The sequence below is a fragment of the Rhipicephalus microplus genome, unplaced genomic scaffold, assembly GCF_043290135.1.
Source record: "Rhipicephalus microplus isolate Deutch F79 unplaced genomic scaffold, USDA_Rmic scaffold_14, whole genome shotgun sequence".
NCBI lineage: Eukaryota > Metazoa > Arthropoda > Arachnida > Ixodida > Ixodidae > Rhipicephalus > Rhipicephalus microplus.
This window is the reverse complement of record NW_027464587.1, coordinates 8,476,432-8,492,832: the sequence shown is the minus strand read 5'-3', so window position 1 is coordinate 8,492,832 and position 16,401 is coordinate 8,476,432. Positions and strand designations below refer to the sequence as shown.

At 46.5% G+C, this 16,401-nt stretch overlaps 2 protein-coding genes and 1 pseudogene across 3 annotated transcripts in view; 1 reads left to right on the top strand and 2 right to left on the bottom strand.

Annotated features, from left to right (window-relative positions):
• Fnta (farnesyl transferase alpha) overlaps window positions 1-16,401 on the bottom strand; it is a 97,792-nt gene that overhangs the window by 56,299 nt on the left and 25,092 nt on the right. The window lies entirely within an intron of this gene.
• Window positions 8,028-8,708, top strand: LOC142784454 (uncharacterized; annotated as a pseudogene).
• LOC142784452 (uncharacterized) lies at window positions 10,356-16,099 on the bottom strand. Its single transcript, XM_075882829.1, has one exon. It carries the CDS (start codon window positions 16,097-16,099, stop codon window positions 14,159-14,161), a length of 1,941 nt encoding a protein of 646 aa, XP_075738944.1. The 3' UTR covers window positions 10,356-14,158.

Genomic DNA, 16,401 nt, shown 5'->3' with positions numbered 1-16,401 from the left:
TTTCACTGCATCGACACAGATTCCAAAGCGGCAGTACTACAGCGACCATACCGTGTTTCCGCCGAGGAACGTCAGGTTATCACCGAACAGGTTGACGATAAGCTCAAGCGCGACGTTATCCTACCTTCCCAAAGTCCACGGCCATCACCTGTCATTCTTGTTAGGAAGAAGGATGGTTCAATTCGCTTCTGCGTTGATTACAGGCACTTAAATAAGATCACTCGAAAAGACGTATACCTTCTGCCAAGGATTGATGATGCCCTTGAATACTTACAAGATGCCGAGTTTTTTTCGTCATTAGATTTGCGAACGTTTAAAGAGGCGGTATTACTGGTGTGGGATGTTTACTTTCGTTTGACAGTTTATTTGCGGCTGCCACGAGTGTCAGCGACGGAAAGAGCCACGGAATCCAGGAGCAGCTGCACTACAGCCGCTTGCGTGCCACGACCGCCCATTCGATCACATCGAATTTGACCTTTATGGACCACCGCCATTGACCACAGCACGTAACCAGTGGGCTATCGTTGCTTTAGATTACTTGCCATGGTACCCCGAAACCGCTGCTATTCTCACGGCGACCGCTCAGGACGTCGCAGCTTTCATCCTCCATCGTTTTGTGTTACGTCATGGCCCTCCTCGTGAGCTCCTCAGTGACCGGGGCTGTGTATTTCTATCCTACGTAACTCAAGCACTTCTCCGCCAGTGCCATATTGTACACCGGATGAGTACTGCTTACCACCCTCAGACGAATGGCCTGACAGAGCGATTTAATCAGATCCAGGGTGATATGCTCGCGACGCATGAGGCATCTGACCAAACGAACTGGGACCTGGTTCTGCCGTTTTCGACCTACGCGTACAACACCGTTACCCAAGTCCACCATCGGCTTTTCCCCATTCTTCCTTCTATACGAATGTCAACCGTCGCACACAATTCACACTTTGCTGCCATATGCACCAGATGCATCTGAGTGCACGACTGTGCCCGAAGCCGCCCGTCACACCGAAGAATGCCTCCAACTAGCAAAGCAGTTTATGTACTACGGCCGAGCAGCAACGCCAGAAAAAGGCCCGTGATGGCGACCACCCTCCTGCCGCAAAATTCGCCCCTGGAAACTTTGTATGGCTGTATGTATCACCCTGTGCCTCTGGTTTGTCTACCAAGCTACTTTCAAATTACCATGGTCCATACCGTGTGGTAGAGTACACATTGCCCATCAATTACGCCATTGAACCGCTAATGCTGCTCGGTGACCATCGTCCGCGTGGAAATGATATTGCTCACGTGGACCGTTTCAAGCCGTACTTCCACCCACTTGTTCCCAACTGTTAGATTGCCAGGATGGCTTGATCTTTCTCGACAGAGGCAGTTATAATAAAGGAATGATACAACACCAGGGAACAACAAGCATCATCGCAGAGAAAGACACCACGAGATTGGCACTCGGGCACTACCATCTTCCTCGTCCTGTGGCTATTTCGAATCTTCCTACCTGTTAGGTTCACCCAATAAACATCCTTACATTAGTAAAGGTGTAAACTGTTTCTTTTCAGTGCCTTGCATGCATAATAAGAACTCGGTACTAACTTCAGTGCTCGGGAAACGGGCAAAATCCAATGAATTCTCAAGCAGCGATGACTGCGGTAGAGGTGGCATGTATACGAGATCGAAGGGCACGGACGTGGTTTTCCGACTGCTCTGGCATTTTCGCTCAAATTCTCCAGAACGAATTCTCCAGGACTCTTTTTTTTTTTTTGCAGCAGCACGATTTTCCAGCCACTTAAGCGACGAAGTGAGTGAATTTCCAATGAGTTTGGCCGCTTTCGCTTCCTGTGGTGTCAACTGTGAACGCGCCGCACCAGCACCATGAGCTAGAAAACCGCAGCACCTCATAGAGAGACAGTGAAGGCAAGAAAGTTCAAAAGAACATCATAGACTTGTTTTTCAGCAAGGAGTAGTTGCCAATAAAGTTATTGGTCATCTTTAATGTCAGCTTTAGGTTGTTTTTGGTTCATACAAATTCGAGATGACATGAGTATTTTACGTGCTCCCTTCGAATTCGTATCGTCGAGATTCTACTGTACTGGTTCTTCGCAAAGGCTTCTCTAACAAATTGACCTTCGGTGAGTCAAAAAAGCAATTCTCAGTCAAGCGAACGTCACGGTGACAAAACGATCTTGTGCGAATTACTGGCATGAGCTATCTGACACCGGCCTAGCAGACGACCCGTGAGGGCCTTGATCACGTAGTCGTCGACGCCACATGCCATTGAAATGAGCAGGGTGTCCAGAACAACAAGTGCTTCACAATTCTCATTTGCAAGTTTGCATTATACCTTAAACAATGCGAATACAGCTCAAAACCGAACCGTGTAGCAGCTTCAAATGCAACCATGGCATCTGTTTATGCAAGAGAGAATGTGGCAGCATGTCTACTCTAATAGCGGCGCCTTGCGCCGATACACCGCATAACGCCAACTGCCGCTTCCCGTTAAAATCCGCTCCTTTGCACATAACACTGAAAAAATAGAGAAGGTGCTGGGCAGACTTCAAAAAATTAAATGACGGCAGAAACGTTTACATTTTTTTAAATGGCCATTTTTTTGTAAAGCGAAAAAAAATTTGTACAGGTTCATGTGTTGCCACAGTTCTTTTGAAAGATTTTTAAGCAGCTCTTAAGCGTGTCTTCAAAAAGCTTTTGCCCAGCGAGAGAAAGTTCCAGAGTTTTTAGGTATGTAGACGACTTTCTCATGATTTTAAGTACTAACCCCTATCAGACGAACGCTAGTGCGGTTGAGGATATTTTCAACCTGTTTAGCCGACATGAAAAGGGCCTAAACTTTACCCATGAACTTCCCGACAATGGCACCTTGCAGTTTTAGATATTAGCATGCTTTTACGGTGCAAGATAATTTGCTGGGACTACTCTCTGAAAGTGCAAGAAGAGCTTTTACATTTCAATTATGCTCACAGTAAGGTTGTAAAGCTAGCTACTGCTTGACAATGCCTTAAATCGCTGCTGACAAAGTCCTGCGTTCACTTGGCTCAGGATAGTTTTAATAGCTAGATTAGGCGCTTACAGGCAGCTGGGTTCCCCTGCTCAAACTTGATTGCGTGTGCGAAAGCATCCTTCAGAAATCAAAGGGCAAGAGGAGGCCTGTCTCTGATCGTGCAGAAAAAAAGCTGGAAGTGGTGCTGAATATGCACAAAGTGACACACAATTTTAAAAAATAGTGGGTACTACAATGTGCCTGTAGTTTTTTCTGTGCCACATAAACTGGCTGAACCCTCGCATCTCGGAACCACTTGAATAATCACCGTGTGAAACAAAGCACCTACGACACTGCGTCACCTGCGCGTGGACATTGTGTAGAAAATCCCGCTCGCTTGCAAAAAGGCTTATATCGGATAGACCAGTCGTCTCAACGATCGGGCATGGGAACACAAGTGATCTGTTAAAAATAATTTATTGTTTCATTGGCCTATGCATTGTAAGACCTGCGCATGTGAACCAATGCTGTCTAGCATTAGAATTTTGGGCAGAAGTGGAAATGCTCTGGCAAGAGAACTAATGGAGGCTTATCACATTAAAAAAAAAAGGGAAGATGATTGTATTAGTGACACTCATGTTGTGCTGCACCGTAAGAAGAAACTGTTCTTAGAAACATGGTTGTGATATGAACATATATTGCTCTGTCGATCCTGATTAGCATTGTAGAATGTGATGTGCATTGCGTCTGCGTGCGCCACTCGGCATCTGGGACACTTCTGAATAAAGCTTAGTTGTGAGTTTGGGCCCTGTCCTGTCTATCTGTGTTCATTCCTGTCCTCGTCGGTTTCGTGCTTCCAAGTTTTAACACTTTATACCAGTATCACATGGGCACATTCAATCATGATCAGCGGTAATCTGGATTAACCACCATCCGGATTAGGTGTTACTAAATCGTCACTTTTATTTGCAATCATGCCCGATCAGGATCAAGACTATCGCGATCTGGCTGATAGATAGCAATTTCACTATCGTCTGCACTCGAAGACCGAGCTTGTTGAAAGCACAAGAACAAAGAAAATCAAGCATAGTTCAATAAAAAGGCATTGAAAAGATAGGCCTTAAATAAAAATTGAAAATATGTGTGAACTGTGTTATTTAAAACAATATATGAGATAGAGCATATTTTAGTATTCGTATTGATGCCATGCCGTTATGGTAGAAGCAGACGATAAGTAGATGACCGTCGTCTTGCGCGCTTGGGAAGATTTTTCATTACTGTAGGAGTGCCTCAAAGCAAAGTTATTATGAGTGTCGCCAGCTTTTCGACTAAATCGAACCGTACATATTGCCACGTTCCATTTCACAAGTTTTTGTTATCGTTCCAAAACACCACACGATTCTCGGTGGTGTTTTGATGAAGAGACCTTTACAGTAATTGCAGGATTGGAAGTGGACTTCAGTGTTTTGGAGCAGCTCGGGGAGCAGGAATAACGCTGTTTTGGAGCAGTTTTGACGCAGTGAAATGGGAGTCTTGGAGCAAGTTTGGAGCACCAAAAGGTGTAACTACTAGCAGCCCAAGTTAGTTTTGGAGCAGCTTTCTAGGGCCAAACATCATCGTTAATCAAAATTATTTGCGTGGGTTTTAACTAAATCTCCAGTACTAGTGAGATTACCTGATTTACCACCCGTGAGAGATATAAAACATGCTTATTTTATACATAGCATGAAAGAATATATTCTGGATGGTAAAAACAGGGAAGTATTGCAAGGAGTCTCGCTAGCGTCCGCCGCGTTACACCTGATGTGTGGAACAAAGTATAGATGATCGCGGTGCACTTCACTTGGAGTAAGTTTGTTATCTCCACAATAATTAAACACAATATTCTCCTCATCAGTGCTTGTACTGGAGCGAAGTGAGGACGAGCAATTCACACAGCAAATCCACACGCACGGTTTAGAAAACCGCCCGATGGTGATGGCATGCGCAGCATAGGCACCGTGCTGCACGCAACTAACCAGGGGATGATCCGAGTCCACAGGACCGCCCCGTGTTTGATGAAAACTGTCAGTTGTTGATTGGTATCACATCGTGGAAGACAAGTATGCGTATGCATTGAGGAAAGCCGACAGTGCCCATTTTGTTGCTATTTGAGACGCTACCAACATCTGCTGTGGTACTGCATTTCTTTAATGATGGCAATGGGGCACATCAGGAGACGCACATTTGCACCTGTAAGCGCGATGATTATGCCACGTTTTTGGCTGGTTCAAATTATCAAGGTTTCACTGTAGTTCTTGATAATTAACAGTTTCTCATGTTGGTGCCACCACTTTTGCATGAAACCACAGCGATAACAGAAATGAGACGAGCACTAGCAAGCCCAATGAAGGAACTCAATTACGTGACCCAAGTCCACTGAATATAGATCCGGCCGCGTCCTCGGTGTAGCTAGCGCTCAGTGTTGCTCGGTCGACGATAATAATCAACTACATTTGGCGGTTTACAGACCCAATCGACAATTATCGTGGAAATTGCCGTTCATGCACAGCCTGGCGCACCAGGCCAGATTGGCGCAGAATGGCACAGTTGGCGCAGCACTTCCACCCCAGTAATTGACCGCTGGCAAAAGCGACTGGGAGACTTGAGCCGACAGAAGAGACTAGATGCTTTGCATTTTCTGTCTACATCGACAATGACAAGCGCGACAGCTGTCAGTCAGTCAGTCTGTCCAGTCAGTCACAGTCAGTCAGTACTTGATCAATGCTTTGCATTTTCCGACTACATCGACAACGACAAGCGCGACAGCTGTCAGTCAGTCAGTTCAGTCAGTCAGTCAAACATCAATAAGAGGCGGCTAAGAGTGTAGCTTTAGTCGATGTCGTCAGTCAGTTCAGTCAGTCACAGTCAGTCAGTCAGTCAGTCAAACATCAGTAAGAGGCGGCTAAAAAATAGAGGCGGCTAAGAATGTAGCTGTCGTCGATGTCGCTACTGCTACCATGTGTATATCTCTTAACATGAGTAGTATGCCTTTGTTCCCAGGCCACCGGTACCTAGGTCCCGAGAATCCACTGCGCAACGGAGATCCGGTGGACGAGGACGACGGCATAGCCAAGTCACACGTCGAAGCCTACGAGCGAGCCACAAGTCACGAGGACGTCTTTGCGGCTGACCAAGCATCTGCAGCTCTCTTCTTGAACGACTTTAGATGCACTGGTAACTGGCATTCTGCATTAGGTGCAGTCGGTCTGGGCACGAAGAATATTGTAGAACAATACGTTTTGGGCCGCAGCCTCTATGGAATGCCAGGAGATAGACGGAAACGTGCACATAACGGGCAATCAGATACAGCAGACGCAAAGCGATACCAGCCTGACTCAAGCACCGGCGACGCCGAAATGTCGGCGCAGATGCAATCGGACGCTCCCGTCCGTCCAGGCGGAGCAGGAATTGGAGATGACGGTGAAAATTCCGCAGAACTCATTCAGCAGATTTTGCGCCTACCTCGCGACCATGGAGTGGTCACAGTGTTCTGTGAGAGCAAAATACTCACCACATGGGCCTATGCAATGCTGAAAACGAACTTAGTGTATGACACCGAGAAAACGTTTCCAGGAGTTTTAACTAGCCTCTCACGCTTGCCAGTGGACCGGCCGTATCTTTACATTCCTCACGGCACCTACCTTAACTTACCGTCTCACACAAGAGCCGTGCGTTGCACTGTCAAGGTTACTCCCCATGGTCTACGCACCCCTTGGAAGACTGGCTCTTCGGTTGTCCAACCTGTCAACTTTGACATGCTAGTTTATGGTCTTAGCTCCGTCGGATTAAACCACTCCTTGGATAGGGGAGACCCGCTCAAGTTTGTCCGGCGACGCCAGCGCTTGCCTTTCCCCTGCCAGAAAAAGCGCACAATAGGAAAGTCTTCCGACCCTTCCGCTCCCCTTGGCTTCCACGCATTTGCGAAGCGCGCACTGCACGTGAAACGTTCCTCGTTTTGCGATGTCACCCCAACAGAAAAGGGGGAACTATTGCTGCGTCGTCAACTGTCACAATAGCCATGCAAACACGAAGGGGTCGACTCCACCAGTGAAATTCCACCGATTCCCAAACCGATGGTACGAAACAAGCAGACGACAGGAATGGGTTAAAGCAGTGCGCCGAAGAAAGTAAGTAATCAATTTTTTCATGAAAATTTGCCGGCGCACAATGCATTCAAAATAATGGGCGTTAATTCCTGCGTCACCGTTCCTCTAATCTATCGAGTTACTGAGAGATGCACGTCCCCATATTAAAAGTACAAATTTTCAAATCACGTCTTTAGAGCACTGTTAAAAAATAGGGAACAAATATTTTATGCTGCTACTATTATTCGATATTGTTGGGGACGTAGTAGTTGAAGCTGTGTGCACATGTGGTATTGGGGATGTGTTGTTATATATATTTTTATCTACGCAGTGCCGACGGAAGTGTGTGGTTGCCAAAATCTTGGACAATCATTTGTAGCAGACATTTTGTGGGAAACTGCAAAAGTGACTCAAGTCTGCACCCGTCATATGTGCCGACAGTGTTTCCAGCGGCTTACAAGAAACGGGCACCTTACGCGGAAACGGCGCAGAGGTATGATAGGCAGTGAAGCGCATAACTATCTATACATTTTAAAGCATTTTCTGAGGACCCTTGATTTCTGATTTCAAGCTCAGCGTGAATTCGTTCCGCGTATGCACAATTATCAAGTAAAGCGAAAATAGAAGGGATTTGATCAAACATGGCACTTTCGCACCGTTACATTTTAAGGGTAAGATTGGAACGCGGTTAGTAACAAGCACAATCGTAACAAGTACAATTTGCTTCACATCGGCTACATGGCTGAGCAGACGCTGCCCTTTATCAAATTGCTCCTACGAAAAAAATCCTCAATTGCGGCGATCCTCTTAAACGCGGACAGAAGCGTGTACATCGTAACCGCACGCGACGCAAAACTCTCAAAAACACGTGCAGAACGCGTGCAGCGCGCGAGCAAAGTAACGCGTTTTTATGGCAGGTTGAATGGGACAGCGGAGGGGCGAAGACTCGAGTAACCAGTTTTCTCCCCGCATTGACTGACAGCGCCACGCTTTGCAGCGCCTCCCTTGGCGTGGGTCTTCCCTATACAGGCATGTGCCGCGTTAAGAAAGGCGAGACAAACAACCCAATGAAACCGAAGTTTTACACTCCGTTTCAGGAGAAGGACCACGCCGATCTGGCTAAGAGCTACTGGGGTCTTAAAATCACACCAGGAAACGAGGAGCAAAATGGCGATGACGAAAAGAGCATACCTGTAGGCATGGGCGTGCCGCGCACACAACTTTGCCTATGACTTTATTCACATTGACAAAGCTTGTCGCCGCTTGACCAAGTTTGTCAACCAGTTTCCCTTCAAAGGCCATGTGTGCACACCCATCGTCAACTATGAGTATCAGTTTGGAGGTGACATGTGGCTAAAGATGGGCTCTACTTACAACGCGGGGAATGAGTTGCTAACTCGAACACAGCTAGGCCTGCCTACTGACGTTGTATCCTACACTACTAGCAACCTGTCGAACTACGAGTCGTAGGAACAAAAGCCAGATCTGAACGTCACCATGTGTCTTCGGCCCGACGATATGCACACGCGCGACGTGAAATATTTATACCCTATGGAAAATACTTTACCCGTGGTTTAAAACCGATGATACATTCCAACATTCAGCCGAGTTTGAATTTCGGTGTGTTGGCGGTAAGCAAGTCGAACAAGAACGATCCCGGCAGTACCGAAACTTACCAAGATATTGCCGCTTTCTTTCAAATTGACACAGAATTGGTGGTTCATTCAGACGTGGACACCATAGTAGCTGACAGCGTGACTCTGCCGTCAAGCGTGGGGCCATACTTGCGTCACACCAACGAAAACATCAAAGCAAGTTACAACGGCCTCACACGTCACGGGCGTCTAGTAAACCTTGCTCGCACAGAGACCGAGGTGACCGAACACAAGGCAGAGCTCCAAAAACCAGCGGAAGCGCAGCAGCGTTCCTTGGTCTCAAGAAGCTCGGTGCCTTTTCTTTTACAATAAAAGCAAGATGAAAGAAAGCTTTTCGTTTGACTTTTATTACTTGAGCGTTGCTGTCGTTGTCGTCAAAGACTAAGAAGGGATATGTTTAAATATATATATATTTTCTCTGAGTGGAGCTACAACGACAACGACATACAAGAAAAAATATGTAGTGAGCCCCTGCTTTGCATAGGGCTGCAAGCACTCGCGGAATATTAACTAAACCAACGCCTTGTCTGCTTTGCATAATCGTCTCGCAAGGGCATTGCGCATATTAACTACTAGTTGCTTAAGGGCTGGGTTTTTTCATAGTATCTAGACCAACGCCTTGTCTGCTTTGCATAATCGTCTCGCAAGGGCATTGGATATTAAGGGGAGATGCGAGTCGAAAAATCGCGTTTTTAGCGAAATTTCTCGTATTTCTGATTTTTATTGCATTGTAATCTTCAAACCTTCTTCTTTCATCTGTGAAAATTTCAAAACTAAATTCGAACCACAAAATGCAAAAAAATGTGTATGAAGGCATCGCGGTGGCTCAAAATTTCGTAAATTTGCGCTGATATTGGCCATCTTTGACTGCGCGCTGCTCCCCGTCGCAGTGCCGCCCGCCATCGCGATCGGTTGGGAAAGTTGCGTCCGGCCTTTTTCTTACAGCTCCGACGACCACCAGTTTCGTACGTGGGCAAAAAAAAAAAAAAAAAAAAAACAAGACCTTTTTATGACGTGGTTTGAGCGGTATGAAACGCGCGGCACCCTAAGCCGCATCGCCATTGGCTACCGAGTCATTGTCAGCTGTGTTGGTGGCGGCCATCGGCATTTGGTCCGTCTGCTTTTCTGCGCGTCTACGCATATTTCCGCGATGACAAGCCCGAAAAAGTGCAACGTGAGACCGCAGAACTTTCGAACGAAGCACAAGTTCAAGGGAAGGCTGCGTAAAGCGCCCCAAACGACGGCGACGAACGAGAACGCACCTACGTGTGCTAGGCCTGACGGCGGCATCGACGAGTGCGCGAGCGACAGTGGCTGCAATGAAGGAATTGACACTGCACTTTCTTTCGTCAGTGCTTCGGAAAAGAAGCTCGGCTTCTTCGAAAAAGACGAAAGACAAGTGCGATGAGGTTTGTGCAACGACTGTTTTGTGCGACACCCTCTTGCTGACGGCACATGTGGCAGGTGCGGCATGCCCTGCTTGCGGTATTCAAAAACTTGCCGTTCGGGAGCCGGCAGAAAAGCGCAAGGGACTTTCGTCGCTCCTCGAACTTCATTGCGAAAACAGCGAATGCTCAGCGACTGTTTCATTTCATTTCATTTATTTACTCTCAAGGCCGAAGCATTACAGAGAGGAGCGGGTATACATCGTACAGAAAATCAGGAAATCCAGCAAATCAAAATTATATGCGCACAATGGCGGTCTGAAAACCGTAAAAGAAAAGAAAGACTGCGTGATGTGAAGAAGAGGCAGGGTGGTTGTAACAACAATGTTCAACATGGTTGCGTCTTTGAATGACACGCGCACACAAAAAACTAACAAGAGAAAACACAGCGTGACTTAAGTGGCGAATTTACGCGAAATGGTTAGAGAGGGCGTTTTTAAACAAAGTGAGATCAGTGATAGTAGCGATAGGGGCGGGAAGGTGGTTCCACTCATTTGCAGTTTTTGGGATGAATGATTCAAAATATAAATTCGTGCGGGCGCTAGGAACGCCCACTTTAAACTGATGATCGTTGCGTGAGGAAACGTACGATGGGGGCTGGAAAAGAGTGTTGCTAAAAGACGGAATACAATGAAAGATCTTATGGAACAGGCAAAGGCGAGATATTTTACGCCGCAGTGAGAGAATGGGTAAGTGAAGATTGGCTTTCATCGAGGTAACACTGGACGTGCGATGGTAGTTTGACATGACAAAACGTGCCGAGCGATTTTGAACCGCCTCGATGCTGTCAGCGAGGTAATTGGTATGTGGATCCCAGACTGATGACGTGTACTCGAGTTTGGGTCGGACTAATGTTTGATAAAGCAGAAGTTTAAGGTTAGTCGGAGCCAAAGAAAAGTTTCTGCGCAGATAACCTAACGTGCGATTCGCATTGTTTGTAATATAATCGACATGCGTGTTCCAAGAGAGATTGTTAGAAATATATACTCCTAGGTACTTGTAGGACGAAACCAGATCGAGATTGCTGTGGTTAAGTGTGTAGTCGCACGGTAAATTATGAGAAATACAACGGGAAATTCGCATAGCCTTGCATTTAGTAACGTTTAGCTTCATTAACCATGCGTCGCACCATGATGAAATGTGATCCAGGTCAGTTTGAAGGGCAAGATTATCTGCGTTAGTCCGGATTTCACGGTAAATTACACAGTCATCGGCAAATAGTTTGATGGATGATGAAATGTCTTTAGGTAAGTCGTTGATGTAGATAAGAAATAGTAGGGGACCAAGAACTGAACCTTGCGGAACGCCGGACGTTACAGGGCTAGTCGGGGAACAATGGTCGTTAGCAGTTACAAACTGGGTGCGGTTAGATAAGAAACATTCAATCCACTTTAAGACGTTAGCATCAATATTTAGCGCGTTTAGTTTCAGAAGAAGTAACTTGTGGCAGACGGTATCAAAGGCTTTTGAAAAATCTATGAAGACACAAGCAACAGTAGATGAACGATCAGCAGCAGAGAATAAATCGTTAGTGAAGGCCAGAAGCTGGGTCTCACATAAATAATATTTCCTAAACCCGTGTTGGTGAATGCTAAAGAAGGCGTTACTTTCAAGATAACTCACGACGTGGGTGTAAATTACATGTTCGAGAAGTTTGCATGGTACACTGGTTAGTGAAATGGGGCGATAGTTCCCGGGACTATGAGCGTTTCCTGATTTAAACAAGAAAGCCACCTTCCCCACCTTCCAGTCCTCTGGGAGAACACCTTCTTTTAATGACTGATCAAAAAGTCTCGACAGAATAATTGAGCAATGAACGTCAGTGTTTTTCAAAAATTTAGAAGGAATGCCATCGACGCCTGGTGACGACGAAATTTTTAAATTTTGGATCAACTTGCGTATGCCGGCCCGGTCAACGTGTACAGAATTCATCACAATGAAATCGCGAGCTTGAACACCTGGAAGGACGGCAGGAGTAGTGTTCGTAAAGAATGAAGAAAATGCATGGTTAAGGGTGATACAAACGTTCTCACAGGAAATTACTTCGTCCGTGTCAGTGGTAAGTTCAATCTGTTTCCTATCGCCCCCATTAACGATCTGCCAAAATTTGTGGGGATTGTTTTGCAGAATTAACGGTAGCGTTTGCTGAAGAAAGGACTCCTTTGCCGCGGATAAAGCACGCCCGTATTCATTGGCTACCTTTTTGTAAACCTCCCATCTTTCAGATAAATTAGAACGCTTGGCTTGGCGGTAAACGCGCTTCTTTTTATTGGACAGGTGTTTCAATGTTGGCGTGAACCACGGCGATTGACTGTTACATGCGATTTCGCGTAGTGGTATGTACTTGTTAACGAGTTCGGCAACTTTATTTTTAAACAGCATCCAGTTATCGTTGACAGATATTTGGTTGAAGTCTTCTAGAAAAACGGAGGTGAAATGTTCAAGTTCGGTATTAATGGTTCCATAATCAGCTCTACTGTAGTCCCTGAATCGCTTTTTACTTTTTTGTTTACGGGGCGATGCACAGGGCAGGTTGAAAACGATTGCTTCGTGATCACTGAGGCCTGGCAAAACAGAAAGCGATTGCACGAGATCGGGGTCAGAAGTCAGAACTAAGTCTAAAGTTGAAGCACTTGAATGTGTAATGCGGGTTGGGCACATAACCAGCTGCGTTAAATTGAATTGCGCGCATGTGTTAAGGAAGCAGGCGCTTTCAGAGGAGCCAGAGCCAGGCGATAAATGGGAGTTGTTCCACGAAATATCAGGAAAGTTAAAATCACCTAGGATTAAAATTGGTGTGGCAGGGAACCTCACGTGCAAGTCACTTAAGACGTCATGAAAATCATTGGAAAAACCAGATGGCGCATTCGGAGGGCGATAGCAGGCACAAACAATGACATCTTTGTGACTTATGCGGATTCGAACGCACACCAATTCAAGGAAACATACAATGGGAATTTTAAAAGACATGAAATCCTCTGAAACAGCGATCAAGACACCGCCACCAGAACGCGAGCCACGGTCACACCTAAAAAAGGAAAATTTTTTGTCGCACTGCAGGATCTCACGGTTTTCAACTTTTGACGACAGCCAGGTTTCGGTCAAAACTATCACATCGGAAAGGCACGTGTTTACTAACGAAGACAAGGCATCACGTTTGTTGATAACACTTCTGATATTACAAAGCAAAAAACAACAGTCAGGGTTAGAGGTATTACAACTTGTGCTAGCATCTAGCTACAGTGGAGAAGATGGGCCTCTGATGACAGGATCATCGCGATTAGGAGGATTTGAGGGGTCAAGCGAGTCCGTTTCTATTTCGCACACGCGATCTGAAGATGCGCAGTAGGTGTATATTTTATTGCCAATGACCACTTTATTGTATTTAAGGGGGAGGCTACCATCGGATACCAACTTTTTTTGTTTATTGAGATATCTTAATGAAATTTTCAGGATAGACTTATAGCAAAAGCATTAGAAGAACTACAAAATTTCATGAAGTTATGTTCACTGGCCTTCAAGTTACAGCAGAATATCAGGGTAGTGCACATGGTTCTCTTATTCCAGGCCTGGAGAACTTTCAAAAGGTGCTGGAACTGTGAAATTAACTATGATGATTCCCAGATTGATACTCCAGGGGGTAACAGAGCCCTTTTTTTTTTTAATTTCCTTGCTGAAAAGTTTTAGCAGACCATCAAACTTTGTGTTCGTGATTAGGATATTATCAATCAAATTTTGATTAAATATAATAAATAACACACACAATATATTGAAAAAATGGGCTTGTCACCCCCTCAGAAATTTATTCATGTACATAATAAAAAAAGACTTATGGAAATCCAATGAGTGGTTCCAGAGATATGGCTGGAATAAGCAGCCTCACTAGCCAAAAAAGTCATTTTGAGAAAACGACGTTTGAAAGTTTTGAGCACATAGGCAGTTCTAAAATGAACCTGCAGCGTAACTGGAGGTGTCCTTTGGCACTCTCTTTCTTTGCCGCCTTTCCATCTTCTCTAGGGATCGCTTCTTAGCCTTTTTCAAGCGCAGAGAATCTTTCTCGGCTGCCCGTTGAATGGCCAGGTGGCCAGGTGTTAGCCCCACTGATGAAGCTAGCTCTTGGGTGGCCCTGTAGCAGCCAGCATTGTATCTTAGCACTGCATCATGCAGTGCTGTCTCCACAGCAATCAGTGACGCATGCTGCTCTTTGGGCATGAGGGACCACAGCACAGAGTGAAAGGACTGTGATGCATTCTGCGTCTTTGCTCCCAGGCAGCGTTGCAGAAAAGAAGCCTGTGAGAGCCTCTCATAAATGGGTAGAAGTGCATCTGCAACATAGCGTGGCAGCTTGTACGAATGCTTCGGAGGTGGAACACCGGTAATCTTCCTGGCATTGTGACGACACCAGGAGTCTGCACCCTCTGGGCACAAGTCGTGGTGCGGCTCCTCATCCGTCGACGTCACATGGTGGTACGATGCCATCACTGCCCGCCGCATTGCAGCCACATCATCGGAATTGTTCCGTAGGGCCCAGCCATAATAATCTGTTGACTTGTCGATGAGGGCCTTTGTCAGCCTGCCCTTCCCTCCCAAAGCCTTGTCACTTTTCTGCACAAGGTTGCGAAGTGCAGTCCCCATTCTCTTCTGAACGTGGTTCAGGCATTCCTCTTTTGAAATGGGGACCAGTCCATAAACATTTTCTTGTACAAGGGCAGAGAAGGTGGCACTATCTCCATCAGACACGAGCGTTGTGTAACGGAGGTTGTGCTTCGACAGTGAGCGTGAAAAAAGAATGATAGCTGCCTCAAACTCCATTCTCCCTGATTTAGAGTCGGTGTTTTTCTGGCACACATGATTCTCCAGCCAGCATGCATAGTCTGCGTCTCCAGGCTTTGGCCCTACTTGGCAACCAAGGCACTGATTAGACAGAACAACGGCGTCCAAGATAAGGCCCGTATGGTATTTGATAATTGCCCCGACTCCAATATGGGATGTGTGCCCACGCTTGTGCCATGTTCCATCATAACAAACTGTTATATCCCTGGTGAAATATTGACCCATTTCTTTGTAAGTGGCTTTTACAGCAGAAGCAGATTCTGCATAGAAATTTTCTATGCATTGTGTCTGCGGTTCCCTGAATTTCTTCAGGTGCTTCTGAAAGGTCTTGTGATGGAGGCCACGATGGGACACGTTCATCGCTGCCCAAAAGTCGTTGAGAGCTGTTTGTCCCTTGCCTATTTGTTTTGTTGCCATAATGGCTCTTACATTCACATCAAAGGCCTTTGTGTCATCCTGATGAGATGAACTCCATGAGCTTGAAACTACTCCACAATGCAAGCATACTAGCTCAAGCTTTGCAGCAAGTCCAAGTTGGGTGCCTCCTCGTACCTTCATCCCAATCGCGGTGCACCGGTGGCACGGGGTCCGAGATAGCAGGCCGTCTAGGGCATCCATTTGCACAAGGAAAAATTTTTTGCCTTCACTTGTAGCGGTGGCAGCTTCATGATCGCGCTCCATTGCCTGAAATTTCCGCTCCGTCGCTGGCATAGCGCCAAGTTCTCTTTGCACAGCAGCACGTTGTTGATCCGCCGCCTCTTTCTCCTCGCACGTCAGGAAACTTGTTCGCAAATGCACAGTTGACGACGCGATCGCACTCGAGGCCGATGAAAGAGAAGATGCGGAAGCCACTGTCGATGAGCACGAGACACCAGGCGCACTTGTAACGACAAATTCTTGCACCGGCGGAGCAGGAGTCCCGTTGCTAGGCGCGCCGATGCGACCACTCTCTTGCGTAGATGAAGCAGAAGCTGCCCCACAGGTACCGTCGGCGCGATCACCGTCGGCGCACGTGCGAGCGGAGAGCCTCGCCGCGCGGACAAGCTTCATAGCTCGCTTCCTTGCACCGAACGATTATAGCGTCTTCTTTTTCGTTGGGCGCATCGTGAGCGAACACAACAACGGTCTCGTATAGACGGTTGAAAATCGTCTCGTAAAGACGGTTGAAAATCGTTTCGAAGACAGTTGAAACGTGGAGAGTATGCAAACGGCTGCAACGATACACGGAAGCGAGCGGAACACAAAGACGCCGGACGGAGGAGCAGCAGACGAGCGGCCGCATCGGCCGCATTATGCACAAGAGCGCTACCTCATCGCGCGCAGCAGCCAATGGCAGTCGCGGGCTCCCCCGC